Source organism: Vipera berus (assembly GCF_964194415.1).
Source record: "Vipera berus genome assembly, chromosome: 3".
In the NCBI taxonomy this organism is placed as follows: domain Eukaryota; kingdom Metazoa; phylum Chordata; class Lepidosauria; order Squamata; family Viperidae; genus Vipera; species Vipera berus.
This window is the reverse complement of record NC_138204.1, coordinates 216,222,938-216,249,717: the sequence shown is the minus strand read 5'-3', so window position 1 is coordinate 216,249,717 and position 26,780 is coordinate 216,222,938. Positions and strand designations below refer to the sequence as shown.

Sequence of the window (26,780 nt, the reverse complement as noted above, 5' to 3'; positions counted from 1 at the left end):
CTATAACATTTCAGACAAGTGACTGTCCAGTCTCTTCTTAAAAACCTCCAGTGTTGGCACACACACACACACAACTTCTGGTGGCAAGCAGTTCCGCTGGTTAATTGTCCTCACTGTTGGGAAGTTTCTCCTTAATTCCAGGTTGCTTCTCTCCTTGATTAGTTTCCATCCGTTGTGTCGTGTCCTGCCCTCTGGTGCTTTAGAGAATAATATAATAATATAATATAATATAATATGATATATGATATGATATAATATAATATAATATAATATAATATAATATAATATAATATAATATAATATAATATAATATAATATAATATAATATAATATAATATAATATAATAAATATAATATAATATAATATAATATAATAATATATGTTATGTTATGTTATGTTTGTTGTTATATTATATTATTATATTATATTATATTATATTATATTATATTATATTATATTATATTATATTATATTATTATAATATAATAATATAATATAATATAATATAATATAATATAATATAATATAATATAATATAATATAATATAATATAATATAATATAAGAGTTGGAAGGGACCTTGGCGGTCTTCTAGTCTAACCCCCTGCTCAGGCAGGAAACCCTATCCCATTTCAGACAAATGGTTTTCCAGTCCCTTCTTAAAAACTTCCATTGTTGGATCATTCACAACTTCTGGAGGCAGGTGGTTCCACTGGTTAATTGTCCTCACTGTTAGGAAATTCCGCCTTAATTCCAGGTTACCTCTCTTTGATCAGTTTCCAACCATTGTTTCTTGTTCTGCCCTCTGGTGCTTTGGAGAAGAGCTTGACCCCCTCTTCTTTGTGGCAGCCCCTCAAATACTGGAATTTAGCTATCATGTTCCCCCCCCCCCAGGCCTTCTTTTCTCTAGACTGGCCATTCCCAATTCTTGCAACCGTTCTGTGTGTGTTTTAATCACAAAATTTCGCCACACTCACCATTTTGCCATATTAAAAAGCACAGAATAATCATATACTTTCAACTCTCCTAATACATGTGGGCAGGCCGGATGTGGGAATCCACTTAGGAAAAGAGAGAAACAGCTCTTCCGCTCTCTGTTCTTCTTTAAATATTAAAACCGCAATGATAGCTCCTATCAAACGTAGAGAATATTGGAAACGTGCGGAACGCAACGGAAAACCATTTCAATCTTTCTCAAAATTAGGAGGCTTTGCAATCCACTCTCTGGGATTTTGTTCGACTGGTGAGGCAGTCCAGCCAGACGGAGTCACATCACAGGTTGTCCTCGACCTATGTCCACAATTGAGCCCAGAGTTTATGTTGCTAAGTGACATATTGGTTAATTGAGTTTTACCCCGTTCTTCGACCTTTCTAGCCATAGTTGTTAAGTGAATCACCGCAGTTGTTAAGTCATTAACTTGGTTGTTAAATGAATCAGGTTTCTCCCACTGACTTTGCTCGTCGGCAAGTTGCAAAAGGGACATTGCAACCGTCGCAAGTACATGCCAGTTTCCGGGCGTCTGAATTTTGATCACGTGACCGCAGGGATGCTGCAACGGTCCTGTGTGTGAAAAATGATCCTAAGTCACTTTTTTTCAGTGCCTGCCATTGCAACTTGGAATGGTCACTAAATGAACTGCTGTAAGCCGAGGAGTACCTGTACACATAAGACACGACTCTGGGCAGCTTACAATCAAATACACCACCTGCGGAAAGGAACAAACTGACTTAGGACACAAGTGGGGAAGCATGAAACACAATGTTGGCTTGTTTCCTCAGACCTGGAGGCTGGTTTATTAAATGTGGCAGAGAATAAAAAGCAAAACATTGCAATGTCCGGGATCACACAACAACACAATGTCCCCCAAACGAGGGCAACTGTGGGAGCCTTAAGGAGCCTCCAGCCAGGCTGCCGGCTTCTTTAAGGGGGACGCTGGGGGACGCTGAGGAAGGCCTCGAGACTCCTCTTCCTCTTAAAGGGACTTTCTTCAAACTGTGGCTTCTCCTTCTCCTCGGACTTTATGCAGCAAAGCATCCATGCCAGGGCAGAGGGGACGGGCAAGGCCGAGGCCAAAAGCCTGCGACGGACCTCCTTCACCTGCAGGATGGAGATGGAGGCAACCTGGGCCACGGAGGGTTCCGGATCGCTCAGCAGGCAATCAAGGCCTAGAATCAAAAAAAACCAAAAGACTTCAGCTCCCAGCATCCCCCAGCCAGCCTGCTTCAAGATGGCTGGACTTCCAACTCCCAGAATTCCCCAGCCAGCCTGCTTCAAGATGGATGGACTTCAACTCCCAGCATCCTTCAACCAGCCTTTTTCAAAATGGCTGGACTTCAACTCCCAGCATCCCTCAACCAGCCTGCTTCAAGATGGCTGGAATTCAACTCCCAGCATCCCCTAGCCAGCCTGCTTCAAGATGGTGGACTTCAACTCCCAGCAACCCCCAGCCAACGATGCTTACAAATAGGGATTAAACAGTCAAAGCCATAAACCCTCCTGTGTATTCTAACTCCCTGGATTAAAAAAGTGAGGCCTAAATAACACTGGCGTTACATATTAAATTAAGTAAGACATTCAGATAGATCCTCAAGTTATTTAACTTTTTAAGTTTAAGTCTTTTTATATATACATTTTTATGATACTGTCAGCCAGCCAAAGGCACTCCTAGAGAGGGGCGGCATATAAATGAAGTAAATAAATACAGGTATTCCTTGATTTAAGCAGAGGTCTTCAAACTTGGCCCTTTTATGACTTGTGGACTTCAACTCCCAGAATTCCTCAGCCAGGCATGCCTGGGGCATGCCTGGCTGAGGAATTCTGGGAGTTGAAGTCCACAAGTCATAAAAGGGCTAGGTTTGAAGACCCCCCCCTCCCCCCTGACATAAATCCTTTCTAATTGCAATTATCCAGTTTGGGTTGACAAGCTCACCTTGTAGAGAAGCCACACCCTGAGGTAGGAGGATGTTACGAATCATGCCACAGACAAGGGAGGGGGGATAAGACAGGAACAAAAGGGGCTTTTGATCTAATAATTGGGGGGGGGGTGTCTGGTTGTTGTGCGGTTGGGAAGCATGGGACTAATTCAGACCTATCCACTGGGTTGAAGAGGAAGGACGTGGCTTAATTCTACAGGATCCGGTACAAAAGTCTGTGCTGAAATTGATTCAAGCCTTGCAATGACCAAGAGATCCACCAGCCTTTGCCAACGCTGAAATAAAACTTTGAAATAAAACTTGGGGTTTTTTCCAACACCCGTGGACTTGAATTTGTATTCCTCACACCGCCAAACTCGCGTCGATGCCTTGAACCCGACTTTGGACTCGGGCATGCACGGGGCTTCCCCCCAACCGCTTGCAGGGGTGTCTCTCCCAGACGCGGCCCAAATTCTGGGGCTTTCTTGACCATCGTCTGAGGACCATCACTGCCCGCTTTTGGGAAAGGCTGCCCGGTATGTTACAGTGCCCCTGGCTTACCCTGCTGGAGGGCGATCAGGTCTTCTTCGTTCAGCTGCCAGGGATCCATGTAGAAGGCCAGAAATCCTGTGCGGGCAGGAAGGTACAGAATTCGCATCGGGTGCCGGCTTGGACTGTTTCATCGGCCATCAAATTCAGCCGGATCCCCCCATTCCTGGTGGCTGCAGCCTGTATGCTGCACCACCCCTTGGCCGGCTGGCAGGATCTGCCCAGGATCGATTGGGATCTGCCCAGGCAGAAAACAGGTCGTCCCCGACTTACCGCAACAACATTTCCGTTGCTAAGCGAGACCTTTGTTAAGAGAGTGTTACCCCATTTTACAGCCTTCCTTGCCGCCGTCCTTAAGTGAATCACCGCAGTGGTTCAGATAGTCACACGGTTGTTAAGTGAATCGGGCTTTGTCAGAAGGTCGCAAAAGGGGATCAGCTCACACACACACACACACACACACACACACACACACACACACACAGAGGACAGGGCAACCATCATAAATATAAGTCAGTGGCCAAGCAGCTAAATTGTGATCTGGCCGCAGAGATGCTGGGACGTTCTTAGGTGTGAAAAATGGTCACTTTTTTCAGTGCTGTTGTAACTTTGAACAGTCGCTAAGCGAACCATCGTAAGTCGAGGACTATCTGTACTTCCTGACCGTCCAGGATTAGAATTCATACCTGCTTAGCAGTCGCAGCAGCCTACCAGCAAAAGACCTCACCGGGCAGGGGCTGCATCGCAGGGGTCCTTGACTCATTCTCAGAACTGAGCCTCTAGTTTCCCTTGTTATAGAAGGCAGTTGTTAAGCGAATTGTGCAGTCATTAAACGAATCTGGCTTACCCCCCATTGTCGGGAGCTGCCTGGGAAGGTTGCAAATGGTCGCTGGACCCCGGGTTCTTTCAACCATCGTATGTACATGCCAGTTGCCAAGCATCCGAATTTTAATCACCATCAAAAAATTAACCCAGGCAGTCCTCAATTTACGACAGTTTGTTTAGTGACCATTCAAAGTTACAACGGCGCTGAAAAAAAGCGACTTAGGACCATCTTTTGTACCTAGGATCGTTGCAGCCTCCCCCGTGGTCACGCGATCAAAATTCAGAGGCTTGCCAACGGACTCGCATTTATGACAGTGGCCATGTCCCCGGGGTTACGGGATCCCCTTTTTGCGACCTTGCGACCTTCAAGCAAAGTCAAAAGGGGAAGCCGGATTCACTGAACAGCCGTGTTACTGTCTTAACAACCGCAGTGCTTCCCGTAACAATTACGGCGAGAAAGGCCGTAAAACGGAGCAAACCTTGCTTAAGAACTGTCTCGCTTAGTAACATCAAGTCTGGGCTCAGTTGTGGTCGTAAGGCGAGAACTCCCTGCACTGGGAAGGCTGCAGCGGTCGTAAGGTCATAACTCCCTTTGTTCGGTGCTGTCGCCACTTTGGACGGTCACTAAACCAATTGCCGTTAAGTCGAGGACCACATGGATGTGCGGAAAGGGGCATCGGCGTGGCTGGGGAAATGGCTGGGCCTTGGCGCAGCATCCCATGGAGAATTGGGGGGGGGCAGAATGCCTGTCCAGGGTGAAGCTGGAAGGGGACCCCTTCCCACCAGGTGGACCCCCCTTTTTTTTCACCTGCAAAGATGCTGGCTGCCCTGCGCAGGGGGGCTTCAGAGCTCTTCAGGTAATCCAGCGTACAAGTCAGGAAAACCGGGGTCTTTTTGGGGTACCACTGAACCTGAAGAGAGAAAGGGGGGGTTCCCCTGAACCTCTGTGCAAGAAAAGAAGTGTGTGTGTGTGTGTGTGTGTGTGTGTGTGTTTGTGTGTGTGTGTAGCATTTGCAAGGGGGCAGCCAGGAGCGGGGCAGACCCCTGGCGAAGAGGGTTGGAAGGGATGCCCGTCATTTGGGGAGGGGGAATGGTGCCGTCCGCCTTGGAACAGCATGCAAGGAAGGCAGACAATGCCAACTGAGACTAGAGCTTGGAAGGGACCTTGGAGGTCTTCTAGTCCAACCCCCTGCTCAGGCTGGAGACTCCATACTATTTGAGACAAGAGGCCGTCCAATCCCTTCTTAAAATCCTCCAGGACTGGAGCACCCACCCTGGAGAGGGCAGATGGCTAGCAATTTGGGGGTCTGCCGTCTGGACCAAAAAAGGTTTCCCAGATTGACCATTGCCAAGATGGTACCAGCTGATCTGAGATGCTCAACTGTCCAGTCTCTTCTTAAAAACTTCCAATGTTGGAGCATTCACCGCTTCTGGTGGCAAGCTGTTCCACTGGTTAATTGTCTTCCCTGTCAGGAAGTTTCTCCTTAATTCCAGGTTGCTTCTTTCTTTGGTCAGTTTCCATCCGTTGTTTCTTGCCCTTCCCTCTGGTGCTTTGGAAAATAGCTTGACACCCCCCCCCCTCTTCTTTGTGGCAGCCCCTCGAACCCTGGAATGCTGCTATCATGTCCCCGCTACTCCTCCTTTACTCCAGACTGGCCAGGCCCAAGTCCTGCAGCCGTTTTTCGTATTTTTTACTCTCCAGGCCTTTCATTCTCTTGGTTGCTCTTCTCTCCACTTTCTCCAAAGCCTCAACGTCCTTTTCCTAACGTGGTGACCAAAACTGGATGCCGTATATTCCAGGGGAGGAGACCCCCCCCCGGATCTGAGTTAAAGGAGCCAGCGTTTCATTTTACGACCGTTCCCTCGTCACTGGGCTGACTCGTCTCATCCTTGTCCCGTTCGAGGGCACCTAAGGGCACCAAATGACAGCCCACCCCCAGACGGTGTTGCAACCAGACCCCAGGGGGATTTTGTCAATGGGAGGGAGGGGGGAACTTTCTCAGAGAAGGGGGTCCACCCCCCCCCACATACCAGGCTCTTGCAGATTTTATCCAAGGCTTGGTGGCAGTCGTAAGAGGCCAAGGTCATGATGTCCAGCCGGAGATTCCAGCCTAGTAAGTCACTGCAACGGGTCAAGGTCCGCAGGTAAGTCTGTGCCAGGGACAAGGGGTGTGTGTTTGTGTGTGTGTGTGTGTGTCTCAGGCCAAATGTGCAACCCAGATGTCCTTCTGCGTTCTTGCAAGCCCGCTCACCCTCGGCTCTCCCAGATGTGTGGTTAAAGGGGTACAGAATCTGGGGGCCCTGCGAGGGAAGTAATGTCCCCCACTCCAAGTGGCCTCTGCTCCCCCCTCCCCACGATCTCGTGGAGCAAGGCCAGGGTCCTAGGCAAACGGCCCCTTGCCCCAGTGAGAAGCAAGGCGGAGTTCTGCCCCGGGGGATTTGCAACAGCTGCTCCTGGAACCTCTTACGTCAGCCACTGGCTGGCTGCAGTCGTGCAGGCGGAAAAGGAAGGGCACCGAGTGTGCCAGGATTCGCTCCCGCATCTGAGCTTTGTGCCAACGATTCACGCAAGGCAGCAGCTCCCCAAACAGGTGGACGGCCAGAGAACGCTCAGGCTCCCGTTCCTGGACAGAAGGAGAACAAGGCTGGGTTGGGCACCGGGCGGGCAGTGGGACACCATCTCCAGGGATAGGCCAAGGGCGGCGGGGGGGGAGAGAGAATGGGACTTATTTTAAAAAATAAAATATATAAAATAAGTAACAAATCAAATCAACCATCCCACTTGTCTGAGACGGTATAGGTTCTCCTGCTTGAGCAGGGGGCTGGACTAGAAGACCTTCAAGGTCCCTTGTAGTTCTATTGACTAAGTGAACTGTTATAATAAAGTTGGAAGGGACCTTGGAGGTCATCTAGTCCAACCCCCTGCTCAGGCAGGAAACCCTGTAGCATTTCAGGCAAATGGCTGTCCAGTCTCTTCTTAAAAACTTCCAGTGTTGGAGGATTCACAGCTTCTGGAGGCAGGTTGTTCCACTGGTTAATTGTCAGGAAGTTTCTCCTTAGTTCTAGATTGCTTCTCTCCTTGACTAGTTTCCATCCATTGCTTCTTGTCCTGCCTTCGGGTGCTTTGGAGAATAGCTTGACTCCCGCTTCTTTGGGGCAGCCCCTGAGATATTAGAAGGCTGCTATCATGTCACCCCTCACCCTTCTCTTCATTAAACTAGACATAGCCAATTCCAGCAACCGTTCCTCCTAGGTTTTAGCCTCCAGTCCTCTGATCATCTTTGTTGCTCTTCTCTGCACTCTTTCCAGAGTCAAGGGCTATCTGTACTCATCCAAAAACTACTCTGAGGGCTGCTAGGTTGGAGAGTGACTGATATTACAATGACACTGAAAAGAACGACTTAAGCCTGGTTCTCACACTTACAACATCATTCCCACGAACACGGGATCAAAGTTTGGCTGCTTGGCAACCAATTCACATTTACGACGGTTGCAGCGTCCCGGGGGGGTCACGTGATCCCCTTTCGTGACCCCCTGACCAGCCAAGTCAGTGGGGAAGCTGGATTCAGTTTACAACCAGGTTACTAATGGACCGGCAGCAGCGACGCATTAAACAACAGGCGTAAATTGGGGGGAAGCCCACTTGAGATACGTCTCACTTAACAACAGAGCGCCCGTGCCCCCCTACCCCACCCTTGACTCCCTCCTGCCTTACGTCCTCCAGGAAAGGCAGGAGCTTCTCCGCGACCTGGAGGCACATGGACCCCACGTAAAGTCTCAACCGGTGGTAAGTCAGGACCTTCGGCAGCGTTTTGAGGATGTCTTTCACGGTCTTCCTGTCAGCCTCATTCAAACCTGCTAGCATCTTGCAGACCAGGCCTTTCAGGAACTTCAGCTGCAAAAAGGGACGTTTTGGGTGGGGTGGGGGGAACCAGACCTAAAACCCCATCCCCAAAGCTCCCCCCCGGGGACCCCACCCTTGGAGACTAAGACTTTCCAAATCTGAATAAAATCGGGAGGCTGGTCTTCCCCGTTTCCCCTTCCCGCAGTTGTTTCCCCCAACATTCCCCGATGTACAATTTCTTCATTCGGAGTGACTTGTGACTTACAACCATTGCTGCATTTGCCCCCCCCCCGTGGTCACATGATCAAAATTCAGCCGCTTGGCAACTGACTCGTACTTATGACGGTTGCTGAGTGGCAGGCTCATGCGGTTGCTGTATCTAACAAGCCGAGTCCTGTTGTTCCTAAAAGTTCAATTTCCTCTCCTGTAATACAGCCTGCAGTGCAATCCACATCGAATCTCCTCCACCTTCACCCCCACCACCTGCATTTACACTTAAGGATTTGCAGGATGCTTTGAAGCTTCAAGCTCAACAAACAGCTCAACAAATAAAGGAGGAGATGGCTGATCTTTTTGAGAGTAAAAATAGAGAGATGAGAGAAGACATATTGCTCGCACTCCAAGGGCTGGCCACACACATTGAACGTTTAGATGATCGTGTGGATGAGGTTGTGGAAAACAGTGTAAAATTAGAAAGTAGAATTGCCACAGTTGAAAATAAAATTGATAGAACAGAGGATGAGGTGACTATCTCACAATATAGAGACATGGAATTTGTCCTGAGAATAAGAGGATTGAAAGAAAACTCACGTGAAGACTTGAAGGAGGAGGTAGCAAAAGATATAGCTCCCATTTTGGGATGTGATCCTGAAGAATTATCAAGAGAGGTGGATAAAATATTTAGGGTTAACTCTTCGATTGTGAGGCAGAAAAATTTACCTAGAGATGTGGTGATTTATTTTTCTAAGAGGTCACTCCGAAATGCAATTATCCAGGCCTTTTATCAACAGAGATTTCAAATTGCAGGTCAAGATATTATAATTTTAAAAGAAATACCTCCAAAAATTTTGAGAAAGAGAAAAGATTTTGGTTTCCTGTCTGAGGAGCTTAAAAATCGACAGATTCAGTTCAGATGGGAGATACCTATCAGAATGGTGGTGAATTATGCAGGGACACAATATCGACTTAACACGATTTCAAAGGCAAAAGATTTTTATGCTGATTCCAAAGGAGGAGCAAGATCCCACCCAACCAAAGAATTATAGACCTATATCACTTTTAAATATAGATTATAAAATCTTTGCAAAAATATTGGCAAATAGATTAATGCAGGTTTTGAAACAAATGATTTATAGTGATCAGTCTGGATTTATAACTGGAAGACATGAAATATAATGTAAGACAAATTGTAAATTTAATAGTGTATTTGGATAAGAACAAGCAAGTCCCTGCGGCACTGATATTTTTAGATGCTGAAAAAGCGTTTGATCAATTGAATTGGCAATTTTTATTGAAAGTTGTTGATAAGATGAATTTTGGGGATAAATTTTTGCAATCTATTAAGGCTATATATCAACAACAATCGGCACAAATTATAATTAATGGCGGATTAACAGATGCATTTAAAATTGAAAAAGGTACAAGACAGGGATGCCCCCTTTCACCATTGTTGTTTGTTTTAACATTGGAGATTTTATTGATTAAAATTTGTGTATCAACTAAAATAAGGGGAATAAAAATAAAGCAGAATGATTATAGTTTAAGAGCATTTGCGGATGACTTGGTTGTTACACTATCTCAACCGACTCAATCAGTTACAGATTTAATGAAAATTATAACTCAATATGGGAAAGTTTCTGGTTTTAAGATAAATAATTACAAGAGTAAAATATTATCTAAAAATATGACTATGAATGAAAAAGAAAAGTTAGTAAAAGTAACGGGTTTTGAAATAGTGAAAAAGGTTAAATATTTGGGAGTATATATTTCAGCTTCAAATGTGAAATTATATAAGAACAACTATGAGATATTATGGCAAAAAGTACAAAAGGAGTTAGATAGTTGGAAAAAATTACAATTATCTCTGTTGGGGAGAATTGCAGCTGTTAAAATGAATGTTCTACCAAAGTTTCTTTTTTTGTTTCAAATGATACCTATATTGAAAAAGGATGTCAATTTGGATGAGTGGCAGAAGGGTATTAATAAATTTATTTGGGCAGGGAAAAGATCGAGAGTTAAATTTAAGATCTTACAAGATGTACGGGAAAGAGGAGTGCCTAATTTGAAATTATATTATGATATTATGATGCGGTTGTTTTATCAGCGGTTAGTGACTGGCTTAATTTAACAAATGAAAGATTACTTTACCTTGAGGGATGGGACTTATTATATGGGTGGCATGCATATTTAGTTTATGATAAAAAAGTGGATAAGGCATTTAAATCTCACATTTTAAGAAGCGCTTTATTGCGCTGCGCGTATGGAAAAAATATTATGTTAAATTATAAAATACCAATTTGGGGGATTCCTGGGCATGCAATAAAGGGTGTATCTGTGGGTGTGAGCTTGGATATGACTTCATATAAGGAATTACTTAGATCAGGGATCTTCAAACTTGGCCCTTTTATGACTTGTGGACTTCAACTCCCAGAATTCCTCAGCCAGGCACTCTGGCTGAGGAATTCTGGGAGTTGAAGTCCACAAGTCATAAAAGGGCCAAGTTTGAAGACCCTTGACTTAGATGGATAGGGAATGATTGGCAATTAAAATCATTAGGTGAGTTAAAACAAGAAAATATCATGCAGTCTTGGTTTCAATATACTCAATTGCAAACGAGGTGGAAGATAGATCAGAAAATTGGTATTACATTAACTGATGAAAATTTGGTAAAACAAATTAAAGATCAAAACCGAGCGCATATAAAGAGAATATATAATGCTTTAATAGAATTGGATTCTGAAACAGAATTAGTTAAAGACTGTATGATAAAGTGGGCTCAAAATATTCAAGAACCAATTTCTTTGGATACATGGGAGGTAATTTGGGTTAGAAATGTGAAATTTACCCAGGCTCAAAATTTAAGAGAAAACTTTTATAAAATGTTTTATAAATGGCATTTGGATCCCAAAAAATTGTCCTGCATGTATCCTAAACTTACAGTCCAAATGTTGGAGATGTGGTAGTTTGGAGGCTACCTATTATCATATATGGTGGACTTGTAGAAATGTTAAAGCTTTCTGGATTAAAATTTGGTGGAATATTCAAAAGATTTTTAAGAGAAAGATAAAATTTTCTCCACAATTGTTTTTATTGGGTGTTGTTATAGATTGTGATACCAAAGAAAGTAATTTGATGTTGAATTTGATAACAGCAGCAAGGCTCTTGGTAGGTCAATATTGGAAGAAAGATAGTTTGCCTACTATAGAAGATTGGTCACTTAAGGTGTCAAATTTGGCAGAAATGGCTAAGATTTCTGCTTATTTGAAGGATCATTCACAAGAAAGATACATTTCGGTCTGGAGAAGATGGATAGATTATATTCAGAACAAATATGGGACTAAAAAGTTTCATCTAGCTTATGAATGAATTATAGAATGATATTATTAATATTAGTATGTTTTTATGGTATTTTTATTAGTTTTTATTATATTTTATTATTAGTAGTATTAGTATTAGTATTGTTTAATAATATGGATATTATCTTGTTTTTAAGTTATTATTATTATGTTTACTTTTATCTTGTTTGTGTTCATGTTAAAAGGGAGTTAAAGTGCGTTAGGAACTTGGCTACGTATATAGTTGGTTAATGTTATTTAGATTTTGATTGTTATTTTTGTAACCCTGTATTCAGTTCTGGGAAGTGGGGGAGGGGGAAGGGGGTGGTTTGGGGGTGGGTTTGTATTGTAATTTTTATAAAACTTTTTAATAAAAAAAAAGATGGAGAGGCAACCATTTCCTTCTTAGGTTTTACTCTTAAGAGTTAGAGTTAGATGATGCTGGGTGGAGGAATGTGCATGAGGGTTTAGCTAGACATAACAACACTGCACCTAGTGTGGGAACCAAGGTTATTGAAATAAGAGATGATGAGAATTGGCGGGCTGGAGAACAGGAGGGAGAGCCTGCATTTCAAACTAATTGGGGAATGTGATTTATGACTGTTAATTGGAGGAGGGAATTGTGCTTTGATACTATGTGCTCAGGGGAGGGGAACTCAGATTTTGGCTTCGACTATGTTAGTGCCGATGCCATGCTACTCGAATAAAGATTCTTTAAGGTAAACAACGCCTCGAAGTTCTTTGAACAGTTTCATGTGTCGGAACCATGACACCGTGTTACTTCCTTAACAACCGCAGGGATCCCCTGAACAGTTGTGCCTTGAGCAAAAGTCGTGAAAGGGAGGTGTGTGCCGAACCTCACTTAACAACCGTCTCGCTTAGCAACGGAAACGCTGGGCTCTGCCCGTCAAGTCTTTTGAAATTTGGGAATTTTTCCCCACAGCGAATTCTTCCCGCCCAGCGTCTCCCTCGCAGGGGAGGCGGGCAGCACGAGAAACCAAAGAAAGGAATGGAATTGAATTGAAAGGCATAAAATCCGTGGAATGAAATCAGACCTGAATGAATGGAAGAAATAAATGACGTGTGCCCCTCCCTCCCTCTACCTTCTGTAGAAGCGGAACCTCGCCTGCCATCTGGGGATTTTAGCGCGTAGAAGGAAGAGCCGTTTTGGCTCCGGGAACCAAGTTTCTTTCCCCCCCCCGCCTGCCCGGTCAGGACCCCCACCCCAATTTACCTTCTGCTTCTGCAGCGCCAGGTTTCCCAATGCCTGGAAGCTAAGCCAGCGGACCACCAGCCGGGGGTCTGCCTGCCACTTCTCCAGCTTGGCCAGGATTTTCTTCTTGGGGATCAGCCGCGTGGTGAGTTTGCTGCAGAGAAACTTCCCGGCCGGCCGGCATCAGACAGGGAAAGAGGAGAGGAGAGGAAGAAGAGGGCAGTAGGAAAGAAAGGAGAGAGGGAGAAAGAAAGTAGAGAAGAGGAAAGAGAGAGAAGGAGGGTGGATACAGTGAAAGGGGAAATGGACAAGCAGCACCCAAACCTACGTGTATATATCTATGTATGGTGGTATATTTGTTGACTTGTTTGTGGAAGAAATGGGAAAATAAAAATGAATATTAAAAAAAAAAGACAGGGGCCGAGGGTTGGGGGAAAGCCCCGTGCCCAGTCTCCCCTCCCACCCACTCAGCATCCCCTGCCCCATTGGCATCTCCAGTCACCATGGGGAAGGCAGGAGAAAGCCTCTGCCCGCACACTCGCAGTAGCTTTCAGCCTGACCGGGGCTCCCAACGTCTACTAGAACTCCCAGCGCCTTTGCAGGAGTTTCTTGGAAGCCCAAGGCACGTCCCGGGGGGCGGGGTGGGTGGGGGGGAATCAGCAGCACTGGGGGCATGAAGGACCTGGCCTAGCAAGGAGAGCTTCCAAGGGAACAGGATTTTTGTAGCTCAGGGTTGAATTGTGGGGTGCCCTTGCTGCTCTCTGACCTCGCTGGCTTCATTACCCAACTAGGTAACAACTTCAGGGCTAGCAGAGGTAGGGATTGCAGAGTCGAGGGGGGGGAGGAGGAGGAGGAGGACTGTGGGGACCAGTGCTCTCTGAGCTTGATTGTTGTTGATGTTATCTAATTGGGTAATGAAATGTCTATGAGAAAACCACCAAGCTCAGAGAGCACTAAGGATACACAGCCCTCCTCCTCCTCCTCCTCCTCCTCCTCCTCCTCCTCCTCCTCCCACACCCATCTTCCCCTAGCACTGATGATGTTCCCAAGTTGGCTAATGAAACATCTACAAGAAAACAACCAAGACCAGAAAGCAGCAAGGACCTCACAGTTGTCACCTTCCTCCTCCTCTTCCTCATTTGCCTTGACATTCTCCTGGCTCCTCGCTTGCCATCTCAGCAGCTTCAGATGTGGGGAGTGGGGGGTGGGGGCTCTTTCTCTCTTCCCTCCTGTTCCCTTCTGGCCAGTTCCAAGAAGCCCAGGCTTGCCATAGTTCCAGGCTGGATGGGGACATCTTCTGGATGGGATAGGCTACCTTTGCAGAAACTGAGGACCGGTTCAGAGGCCCTCCTAAGATGATCGGGGGACTGGAGGCTAAAACATACAAGAAACGGTTGCTGGAATTGGGTATGTCTAGTCTAATGAAGAGAAGGACCAGGGGAGACAGGATAGCAGCCTTCCAGTATCTCAGGGGCTGCCCCAAAGAAGAGGGAGTCAAGCTATTCTCCAAAGCACCTGAAGGCAGGACAAGAAACAATGGATGGAAACTAATCCAAGGAGAGAAGCAACCTGGAACTAAGGAGTAATTTCCTGACAATTAACCAGTGGAACAGTCTGCCTCCAGAAGTTGTGGGTGCTTCATCACTGGAGGCATTTAAGAAGAGACTGGATAGCCACTTGTAGGGTTTCCTGCCTGAGCAGGGGGTTGGACTAGAAGACCTCCAAGGTCCCTTCCAACTCTGTTGCTCCGTTACCCTGTTCTGTTATTCTGCTTCCTGAGGCCCAGAGCTCCGGCATCTGGAGCCTGTCAACCCAAAGGACTGGGGTGTGGAACTGGGGAGCAAGGGGGAGGCCCAGAAGTAGCTGGTGGAAGCCAGCGGGCCAAGGAGAGCTGGGCCAACCCAGAACAGGTCCTCCTGACCTATCCTTCACGGTGAACCATTTCTGACCCATCTTTGCTTAAGAAGGTCCACAAGCCGGAGAAGCAGCGACGTGTCCTATAGAGTCAGGCTCCTCTCTTCCTTCTCCCTGACACACTACACCTCCGGTTGTGCCTTGCACACTGGATGCCCTGGCTGGACAATTTCTCAACTTACCCCCGCAAAGAGTGCCTTGGCGGTCAAAGCCCTCTCCTCCACCTGGGCATCCAGCTGAGGGATGACCTCTGCCAGCAGCCCCAAGAGGTGATGTGTTGTGAGGATTGCCAGGATTCTGGGGAGACAGAGACCCCCCCCAACACACACACACACACACACAAACACACGGGTGGTTACTTTCATCAGAGAGGTGGGCTGACGGTTTGGTCGGGGGTGGGGGGAGTTGCTCCGGAGCAGCACCTTACCGAGCAAAGAGGATGACGCCTCTGAGATGTTCTTCCTTGCTGGACAGAAGACCCCAGACCTTATTCGTCTCCAGGCCTAGTAGGGCCTTAAAGTTGTGGTCCTGGAGCAACAGGATCCTCAGCAGATCCACTGTGAACCTGCGCAGGGAACACAAGGCTCTTGGGCAGATCTCGAAAGATCTCGACAAATCTTGAACGAGGGGCCCTATCCAACGAGGTGAAATTTTATTTTATTTTATTTTTTTGCAGCAAGAAAAGTAGCTTTAATTATTAGCGAGTTTAAATATTATCTCGGTAAATTGCGTATTTCAAGTTTATATTACCAACGTGTTGAAGGGATTTTATTGTGCTTATGATTTTAGTCTAAGTTTGACATTAGCAGCTATTTTATATATAAGTAACCATGAGCCTTGGTGGAGCAGTGGGCTAATGCCTCCTTAAGTAACACCAGCTGCCTGCAATTAGTGCAGGTTCGAGTCCCACCAGGCTCAAGGTTGACTCAGCCTTCCATCCTTCCGATGTAGGTAAAATGAGGACCCAGATTGTTGGGGGCAATTAAGCTGACTTTGTAATAATGCCGCTTGGGGTGGGGGGCGAAAGCCCTAATAAGCAGGCATATACATAGAATGAAGGCTATTGCTAAGCACATTGATTTGTGCTTTAAATTGTAAGCCACCCTGAGTCTTCGGAGAAGGGCAGGATATAAAAGGGATTAAAATAAAATAAAAATAAAAAAGTAACCGTTTTATATTGATATTTCTATTGTTATCATGTAATCATGTTTTATTATTTTGTAGTCAGATGCTTTATGTATTTTGGAAAAGTAAAAGCCTCATGTTAAAGGGGAGGGGGGGGAAATGGAGTTATGGTGGAGCCTGGGTTGTTGTGTATGAGTCATCATCTAGGAATTATTTTTCTGTACCTTTTGGTTCCTGGTACCAAGACCAGATCTTTTTGTTCTGGAAAGGCATAAAAGGTGGAAGACATCTTTTCCTGGTTGTGGCCTTCATCTCTCTACCAGCCACGAAGAGAAGAGAGATGGGGCCACCCAACTCTGTTTTGATCAAAATAAAAGTGGTTTGCTTGCTGAAACCTCCTGGGCTCAGGAATTTCTTTTGGCTCTTTTAAATTCCTGAGTAATGCTGGGGCAATTCTGAGGCTAAGTGTAAAACCTCACAGTGTCAACGCTGCTAACGTCGGATGTTTTTGCATTGACAACAGATGGAAATGCAGCCATCTTTCCCCTTTCGCTTTGAGAGTTAGATGATGCTGGGAAGGGTGTGTATGGATGAGAGCCTAGCTAGACATAACAACACTAAACTTAGGGTGAGAATCAAGGTTACTGAGCCCAGAGCTGATAAAGAATTGGCGGGCTGGAGAGCTGGACAGGAAGCCCAGGCTTCAAGCTAATTGGGGAATGTGATTTATGACTGTTAATTGGAAGAGTGAATTGTACTTTGCTACTTTGGGCTCGGGGAGGGGAATTCAATTTTTGGCCTCGATTATGTAAGTGCCGATGTTATGCTACTCGAATAAAAGATTCTTTAAGGTAAACAATGCCTCGAAGTTCTTTCGAAGAGTTTCATCTGTCAGAACCATGACATAATGTTATTTTAGGAGAAAAACAAGTGGCATGTAATATACATGATAAAATAACAAATTGGCTTTATGGCAACAAAGGATGCCAAGAAGAAATATGCTCCCCATCCCTCTTTATTTTTCCAGAAAACAAAGGACAAATGCTTTTCCCCATTTACTCCAAGAGATTTGGGGATTTTACCTGTCTAACAGGATCCTTAAAGTGGACGGTCTTATTTGTTTAGCAATGGATCCAGTGGATGGGTTCATGCATGGTGATAAATCATTTGATTGTGTTTAGTTTAGCATGAAACGTGTCCTAGCAACTACGGCACGATGTTTATATGCAAATGAGATTCCATGGCTTATTCAAGCAAGGTTTCAAATCCTAGCTTAATATATGAAATTTAATGTGGAGAAAAGCAAGGTTTCACACCTGGGCAGGAAAAAGCAAAGGTATGAGTACAGGTTAGGCCAGGGGTAGGCAACCTTGGCCGCTTCATGACTTGTGGACTTCAACTCCCAGAATTCCTGAGCCAGCATGGGGGAACTATGGCCCCTTCATGACTCGTGGACTTCAACTCCCAGAATTCCTCAGCCAGCATGGAGGAACTATGGTCCCTTCGTGACTCATGGACTTCAACTCCCAGAATTCCTCAGCCAGCATGGAGAAACTTTGGCCACTTCATGACTCGTGGACTTCAACTCCCAGAATTCCTCAGCCAGCATGGAGGAACTATGGTCCCTTCGTGACTCATGGACTTCATCTCCCAGAATTCCTCAGCCAGCATGGAGAAACTTTGGCCACTTCATGACTTGTGGGCTTCAACTCCCAGAATTCCTCAGCCAGCATGGGGGAACTATGGCCCCTTCATGACTCATGGACTTCAACTCCCAGAATTCCTGAGCCAGCATGGAGAAACTTTGGCCACTTCATGACTTGTGGGCTTCAACTCCCAGAATTCCTCAGCCAGCATGGGGGAACTATGGCCCCTTCATGACTCATGGACTTCAACTCCCAGAATTCCTGAGCCAGCATGGAGGAACTATGGCCCCTTCGTGACTCATGGACTTCAACTCCCAGAATTCCTGAGCCAGCATGGGGAAACTTTGGCCGCTTCATGACTCGTGGACTTCAACTCCCAGAATTCCTCAGCCAGCATGGAGGAACTATGGCTGCTTCATGACTCGTGGACTTCAACTCCCAGAATTCCTGAGCCAGCATGGGGAAACTTTGGCCGCTTCATGACTCGTGGACTTCAACTCCCAGAATTCCTGAGCCAGCATGGCTCAGTTTGGAAACCTCTCCCTTTCCCCTCAGCATGGCTGGCTCAGGAATTGTGGGAGTTGAAGTCCACCAGTCATAAAAGAACCAGGGTTGCCTACCCCTGGGTAAGGTGAAACCTAGCTCAAAAGGAGTAACTGTGAGAGGGACCTTGGAGTCCCAGCAGACGATCCCTTAAATATGAAGGAACAGTAGCCAAAAAGGCTAATACAATCGTGGGTTGTGTAAACAGAGGCACAGAATCAAAATCACATGAAGCATTAGTACCGCTTTATAAAGCCTTAGTAAGGCCAAACCTGGAATCCTGCATCCAGCTCTGTTGATTGATTGAGTGAGTGATTGATTGAAATGCTCTAGGGTGGGTCTCGTCCTGCTTGAGCAGGGAGTTAAGACTAGATGACCTCCAAGATCCCTTCCAGCTCCATTGATTGAATGAAACAGGATTTGGGGGGAACCTTGTCTTCATTGGGGTCAAGGGAGAGAAGCCCAGCCAGGCACCTCTTAACTAGGAGGGGGTGTCTCCCCCAAACAATCACCTCACATGTTCAGCAGCCACAAGTTTGCAGCGGAGGGGGTGGTGGCTGGAGTCGGCTGCTTGGTCCATCTGGCGTTCCTCCTCCTCCTCCTCCTCCTCCTCCTCCCCATCATCATCCCCGTAGCCTGGAAGCCGCACCAGGAAGTGGATCTGGGTCAGGATAGCCAGGAGGAGGGCTGGGTACAGACCCTGCATGGCTCCCATGCAGGTGAAGAGCTTCAACATTTCGCCCAGCGCTCTCAGGGCCTAGGGAAAGAAAAGGAAGGACGCCAAGATGTTCCTGGCGCTCTTTGGCAGTTTCACAACCCGACGGAGTTACATCCTCAGTGCTAGAAGGGAGCGGGTTTTGTGGAGAGGAGGAGGAGGAGGAGGAGGAGGAGGAGGAGGAGGAGGAGGAGGAATAATAATTAGGGAACATCCTCAGTGATCCTTCCTTCCTTTCCTCCCTCCCTCTCTTCCTATTTCCTTTCTACCTCTCTTTTCCTTCCTCCCTCCCTTCCTCCCTCCCTCCTTTGCTTCTTCCTTCTGTTTATTTCCTTCCTGCCTTTTTCTTTCCTTCTTTCCCTCCCTCTCTCTTTCCCTCTCTCCCTCCCTTCCTTTCTTTTCATTTCCTTCCTGCCTTTTTCTTTCCTCCTCTCCTTCTGTCCCTCCCTCCCTCTTCCTTCCTTCTTTTTTTTTCTTGAATTTTTTTTTATTAGTTTTTATAGGTTAAAAAGGGGGGGGTAATGGGATGGGAATTTGGCAAACAGCATATTATTGTCTGGGTAAATATATGTAAATAAAAGTAGTAAAGCTAATAATAACAACGGTAGGTATGATAGATTATCATAAACAATGCGAAGTTTTCAATGTATAGCATTTTTCTTACTCCGATAAATTCAAAACTGCGTATCACATTCGTTTCTCTCTAACTCGCTTATCTAGCCATTGATAAAATTTGTTCCAAGTTCTATAGGAAACAGAAAGTTCCTCTTCCTTCCTTCTTCATTTCCTTCCTTTTTGTTTCCTTCCCTCCCTTCCTCCTTTCCTGTCTTTTCATTTCCTTCCTGCCTTTTTGTTCCCTTCTCTGCTTGTCTCCCTCCCTCCCTCCCAGTGGTTAGAATGCGGCATTGCAGGCAAACTCTGCCCACTGCCAGGAGTTCAATCCTGCACAGGGCTCAAGACTGACTCAGCCTTCCGTCCTTCCGAGGTCGGTAAAATGAGGGCCTGGATTGTTGGGCGTGCAACAGGCAGACTCTTTAAACCGCTTAGAGAGGGCTGTCAAGCACTACGAAGCGGCAGATACGTCTGACTGCTGTTGCTACTGGTTCACTGTGAAGGGAATCCTGTGTCACCCACAGCCTTTCTCTTTAGGAAGTTGGCTGAGGAATCACTTGATCTCAGCCCACTCCAACCACCGTAAATACATGCCGAGTTGCCAAGTGCCTCCGTTTTGATGACTTGTGGACTTCAACTCCCAGAATTCCTCAGCCAGCGTGGGGGAACTATGGCCCCTTCGTGACTCATGGACTTCAACTCCCAGAATTCCTCAGCCAGCATGGAGAAACTTTGGCCGCTTCATGACTTGTGGACTTCAACTCCCAGAATTCCTCAGCCAGCATGGGGGAACTATGGCCCCTTCATGACTGGTGGACTTCAACTCCCAGAATTCCTGAGCCAGCATGGGGGAACTATGGCATCTTCATGACTCGTGGACTTCAACTCCCCGAATTCCTCAGCCAGCATGGGGAAACCTATGGCCCCTTCATGACTCGTGGACTTCAACTCCCAGAATTCCTGAGCCAGCATGGGGGAACAATGGCCCCTTCATGACTCGTGCACTTCAACTCCCAGAATTCCTCAGCCAGCATGGGGAAAACTATGGCCCCTTCATGACTTGTGGACTTCAACTCCCAGGATTCCTCAGCCAGCGTGGGGGAACTATGACCCCTTCATGACTTGTGGACTTCAACTCCCAGGATTCCTCAGCCAGCATGGCTCAGCTTGGAAGCGTCTCCCTGGGGATGCCGCAACAGCCTTCGGTGCTAGGACAGGCTGCCCATCACTTTTTCCAGTGTCCTTGAAACTTTGAACGGTCGCCGGACAAACATTTGTAAGTGAAGGACCGCCTCTAATGATGCTTGCAAGGCTCTGGGATTGTAGCCTTCACCGTCCCGCCGTTTGAGCTTTCCCGGGGGAGTTCATGCTCTGCTTTGGCCTACCTGGCAGGGTTGGTTGACACTTACTGCCAAAGGCGCGAGCGACTCCGCGTAACTGGTGGTGTCTCTGGCACTGCAGCTGTGTTCAGGCACGCTGGCTCCCCGTTTCAGCTCTCGGAGCAAGTACCAGAGGACTTTGGTGTTGGTCTCGGGGACCATGCAAAGCGTCCTCCACACCTCGGCGGCCGTGCTGTGAAAGGGAAGCGTGGACAGGTGTGACTTTGCCCACCGGCCTTGACAGGCTGCAATGGGCCCAGGGCCAGCACAGTGCTTAGGCTGCATCGACAGAGGGATGGAATCAAGGTCAGGTGAAGTGTTAATACCACTTTACAAGGCCTTGGTAAGGCCACACACGGAATCCTGCATCCAGTTTTGGTCACCAAGAAGCTTCTTCAGCTCTGACTGGATGGTGAGGGATGGAAGGACTTATATCCCTTGGCAGTCATCTAGTCGTTTGCATTCTTTCTGAGAGCTGTTGAGGCCAATTGGAGGCTTGTCAAAATCCACATTCTGGACAGAGAGTACTGCTGGTTTGAAAGGGGTCCAAGAGGCCATCTATCTCCAAACCGAACAGCCCTCCCTCAATGGGGGGGGGGAATATGACATCATCTATCTCCAGCTACAACACAGTTCCAAGAAGGCTCCACACCCATTTGCACCACTCAGGTGACCCCGAGGACACAGGTAAACCTCCAGGTGGCCTCAACGACCCTCTAAAAGGAGGCAAATGACCAGCTGTCCGCAAGGAGCATAAATCCTTCCATTCCCCACCCTCCAATCAGAGGCGAAGAAGCTTCTGGGATGAGAAGCGAAACGTCTTCAGAAGAAAAGCAAGGAAGTCCAGTTGCCTCATGAAAAACACCTTTGGAACAGGTAACTGGAGGGACTGGAGGCTAAAACATAGGAGGAACGGCTGCTGGAATTGGGTCTGTCTAGTTTAATGAAGAGAAGGACGAGGGGGGACATGATAGCAGTCTTCCAGTATCTCAGGGGCTGCCCCAAAGAAGAGGGAGTCAAGCTATTCTCCAAAGTCCCTGAAGGCAGGAGAAGAAGCAACAACGGATGGAAACTAACCAAGGAGATAAGCAACCTGGAACTAAGGAGAAACTTCCTGACAGTGAGAACAATTAACCAGTGGAACAACCTGCCTCCAGAGGTGGTGAATGCTCCAACACTGGAAGTTTTTAAGAAGAGACTGGACAGCCATTTGCCTGGAACGGTATAGGGTTTCCTGCCTGAGCAGGGGGTTGGACTAGATGACCTCCAAGGTCCCTTCCAATATTATTATTATTATTATTATTATTATTATTATTATTATTATTATTATTATTATTATTATTATTATTATTATTATTATTATTATTATTATCTGATTGGAAGCCAGTTGCTTGGTGTGCTAATTATGGACCTCCCTTTTTGAAATCCAGGCCAGTGAGGCAGCAGTGTCATACCTGCTGCAGGGCAAGGAGTGTTTCAAGAGGCTGGAGACCACGTCTTCAGGCGACACCTCTGCTAGAGAAGTCACCACATTCAGCGCCGCCCGCCGAGCTCTGCCCACTGGGATGCTGCTGATCTCCCAATACAGCCATTCCACTATTTCTGAGACCTGAAGAAGAATGATGGAAGAGAGAGAAAGAGAGAGAGATGGGTATGGATCACAAGTTGGGGGAATCGGGAACTTCAGCAGCGACCATGTTGGGGTTCTCCAGGAGCCTTCAGGAGATCTTTTGAAACCACGTTCAAGCAGCACCGATGGTCCAAGACTTAGGAAGAACCGCTTTATGCTGCTTTGGTAAGATCCCTTTTGGTCACCATGATACAAAAAAGATGTTGAGACTCTGGAAAGGGTGCAGAGAAGAGCAGCAAAGATGATCAGGGGACTGGAGGATAAAACATGCGAAGAACGGTTGCATGGATTGGACATCATGGTTCCGATTAATGAGACAGTTCAAACAACATTCAGGCATCGTTTTATCTAAAAAGTCTATAATAATGAAACAAAGAATTGGCACTCATGGATGGATACCAGAATCGGAATTCTCTTCCCCTTGACCCCCCACATCATACAAAATTTCCCTCCCTTATTTACACGTCATGAATCACATTTACCAATTAATTTAACACATGAAGTTTCACTTCCCTTCTGAAGTGGCTATCCCTTATCTTGTCAAAACATCCAGGTTGCATTCCTCCCGTGGTTTAGTGATTCAAAACCAAAGAGTTAAAGCAAAAGGCTGCCTCTTATATCGTCAGTGCAAAAACATGTCAATGTTTGCAGCATTGACACTGGGTAGTTCTACTCTAGTGGAAAGAAGGACCAGGGGTGACATGATAGCAGTTATTCCAGTATTTGAGGGGCTGCCACAAAGTAAAGAGGGGTCTACCTATTCTCCAAAGCACCTGAAGGCCGGACAAGAAGCTTCAGATGGAAATTTATCAAAGAGACATTCAACTTAGAACTAAGGAGAAATTGTCTAACAGTGATAACAATTAACCAGTGGAACAGAAGTTGCCTCCAGAAGTTGTGGATGCTGCAACACTGGAAGTTTTTAAGAAGTGATTGGACAACCATGTGTCTGAAATGGTATAGGGTCTCCTGCCTATTTCCTATTGCATGTCTAGGTATTGCCCATATAGGTATTTTATTATTTAATATATATTGGTACTTTTTCCAAACTCGGAGCAAGGCGTTTCTTAAAATATGAATCTTAAAAATATTATCCACTTTTTTGTCATAAAATAAATACGCAGCCATCCGTACAATAAATCATACCTCTCAATATTCAATATTCTTTCATCCGTTAAATTGAACCAATCACTAATTGTTGATAACCCAACTGCATCATAATATAATCTCAAATTGGGCATCTTCAAACCCCCTCTCTCACGTGCATCTTGCATTATTTTAAGCTTTACTCTCTGTCTTTTCCCTGCCCAGATAAATTTATTAATACCTTTTTGCCACTCATTTAAATTTGCGTCTTTCTTAAGTATTGGTATCATTTGGAACAAAAATAAAAATTTTGGTAAGACATTCATCTTCACAGCTGCTATTCTCCCCGACCAAGACGATTGTAATTTTTTTCAGCTGTCAATCTCCTTTTGTACTTTTTGCCATAACAATTCATAATTGTTTTTATATAATTTCACATTCGATGCTGTGATATACTGTATACCCCCAAGTATTTAACCTTTTTTACTATTTCAAATCCTGTTGATTTTTCTAACGCTTCTCTTTGTTTTATGGTCATATTTTTTGTTAATATTTTAGGTTTTTGCTTATTAACTTTAAATCCAGAGACTTGTCCATATTGTGTTATCACATCCAATAATTCTAAAACCGATTGAGTAGGTCGACTTAAAGTAACAACCAAGTCATCTGCAAACGCTCTCAATCTATAATCTTGATGCCTAATTTTAATTCCCTTTATCTTATTTGATTCACGTATTTTAATCAATAATATTTCCAGTGTTAAAACAAACAATAATGGTGATAAAGGGCATCCCTGCCTTGTTCCTTTTTCAATTTTACAAATTTCTGTTAAATTACCATTAACAATTATTTGTGCCGTTTGCTTTTGATATATTGCTTTAATAGCCTGTAAAAAATAATCCCCAAATTCCATCTTTTCTATTACTTTCAATGCCAATTCAATTGATCAAAAGCTTTCTCTGAATCTAAAAATATCAATGCAGCAGATACGTGGTTGTTTCTTTCCAAATATTCCAATAAATTAACAATTTGTCTTACATTGTACTTCATTTGTCTACCAGTTATCAACCCCGATTGATCATTATGTATCACTTGTTGCATCATATTCATTATTCTATTTGCCAATACTTTAGCAAATATCTTATAATCAGTTTCTGACTGCAAATTTTTATAATAACTCTTCTTAAAAACCTCCAGTAGCGGAGCACCCACCACTTCTGGAGGCAAACCCTTCCACTGGTTAATTGTCCTCGCTGTCAGAAAATGTCTTATTTCTTTCTTCAAAGTTGAGTTGAGAGTACAGGAGTGACTGGCCCAAGATCATCCATGATTTCTGTGGTTGGCTGTGGATTCAGTTAGGGTCCTTCAAATCAACAAGTCAACTGCTCAGCCACTTGTGACACTATAGGCCCCAAAACATGGAGTCTTGTCACAAGACTTCAACCCTCCCAAGAAGATTTGGGGAAAAGAGTTGGAGAAGACCCCTCAAACTGTGCAGAATTGATTTCCTAATAGAATAGAATAGAATAGAATAGAATAGAATAGAATAGAATAGAATAGAATAGAATAGAATAGAATAGAATAGAATAGAATAGAATAGAATAGAATAGAATAGAATAGAATAGAATAGGAGAGTAGAATAGAGTATAGAGTAGAGTAGAGTAGAGTAGTAGAATAGAATAGAATAGAATAGAATAGAATAGAATAGAATAGAATAGAATAGAATAGAATAGAATAGAATAGAATAGAATAGAATAGAACAGTAGAGTAGAATAGCATAGAATAGAGTCAAGTAAAATAGTAGAATATAATAGAATATAATAGAATAGATTAGAGTAGTCTAGAGTAGAGTAGAGTAGAGTAGAGTAGAGTAGAATAGAATAGAATAGAATAGAATAGAATAGAATAGAATAGAATAGAATAGAATAGAATAGAATAGAATAGAATAGAATAGAATAACAGAGTTGGAAGGGTCCTTGGAGGTCATCTAGTCCAACCCCCTGCTCAGGCAGGAAACCCTATACCGTTTCAGACAAACGGCTGTCCGATCTCTTGGGACCGCATCGTCTGGCTGGTTCAGACTTCTACGGAGACCCTCACCTTGTCCTTCAGGGCAGTTTTCTCTTTTTGCAAAATCCCGGCCAGTTTCACCGCAGTTTCATCCAGGAGGCTCGTCTCACAGGTCCTCAGGCTACCCACCACGGACAGCAGGATGTCCGCCGGGGAGGCTGAACCAGTTGCGACCTCCGGCTCCTGCGATAAACAGGAAGAAATCTTTTGAAACGGGTGAGGTCCTCGGCTTACGATCGCAACTCAGCCCAAGACTTCTCTCGCCGAATGAGACATTTGTTAAGTGAGGCCTGCCCCGTTTCGCGACCTTGCTTTTCCCCGGTTGTTAAGCGAATCACGGCAGTGGTTAAGTTAGTCACACAGTCGCTAAGTGGATCGGGCTCCCCTCCCCGCTTGACTTTGCTTGCAGGAGAGACGCAAAAGGGGATTGCTTGACACACATACACACACACCCCAGGGACGCTGTCACCGCTATAAATAGAGCCAATTGCCGAGTGGCTGATTTTGATCACATGACTGTGGGGAAATGCTGCCACGATCGTAAGTGTGAGGAACCGTCATAAGTCCCTTTTTGCAGCGCCGTTGTAACTTTAAAGGGTCCCTAAATGAACGGCCAAGGACTCTCTGTCATTTTCATCAATTTTTCTCAATCTTAGGCACTTGAAGACAGGTGGACTTCGAGTCCCAGAATTCCCCAGCCAGCATAGCTGGCTGGGGAATTCTGGGACTCGAAGTCCACCGATCTGAAAGTTGAGAAATGCTGCTCTAGAAGGTTATTTCTAGAACAGGGAAGGCCTCTAAAGTTTATTCCCCACCCTTTGGCTAATGTCACCTATTTTTTTGCCCAGTCCCATCCTTACTTCGAGGGCCGTGACGACCTGGAAGGAACCAAGGAACAACGTCCGGAGGCTTCCCTTATAAAACGTAAATTACAAATGCGGAGATTACAAAAAGAGAGAGAGACACACACACACATCCCGTATCGCAAATACGGTACCTGGGAGCCTTCTTCTTCCTTCTCCTCGGTTGGGAAAGTGACCACTAATGAAGACAAGTTCCTTACTTCTCCAAAGGAATTGGGGGCTTGGTCCTTCCTTTCCTCCTTCTGATCCGCCAGGCCTTCTGCCGATTCTCCAGAAGCGGAAGCTTGCGGCCCAGACAT

The 26,780-nt window shown here is 45.5% G+C and overlaps 1 protein-coding gene across 1 annotated transcript; it reads right to left on the bottom strand.

The window, feature by feature from the left end:
• Positions 1-1,835: 1,835 nt before the first annotated feature.
• MROH6 (maestro heat like repeat family member 6) lies at positions 1,836-26,780 on the bottom strand (the record flags this gene model as incomplete). Its single annotated transcript, XM_081325637.1, has 16 exons — positions 1,836-2,166; positions 3,475-3,540; positions 5,096-5,198; positions 6,319-6,438; positions 6,756-6,911; positions 8,003-8,182; positions 12,920-13,052; positions 14,653-14,702; positions 14,995-15,109; positions 15,240-15,377; positions 18,639-18,883; positions 20,863-21,025; positions 22,287-22,441; positions 25,649-25,801; positions 26,479-26,496; positions 26,616-26,780. The coding sequence occupies 16 exons, from the start codon at positions 26,778-26,780 to the stop codon at positions 1,922-1,924; spliced, it is 2,205 nt and encodes a 734-aa protein (XP_081181763.1). The 3' UTR covers positions 1,836-1,921.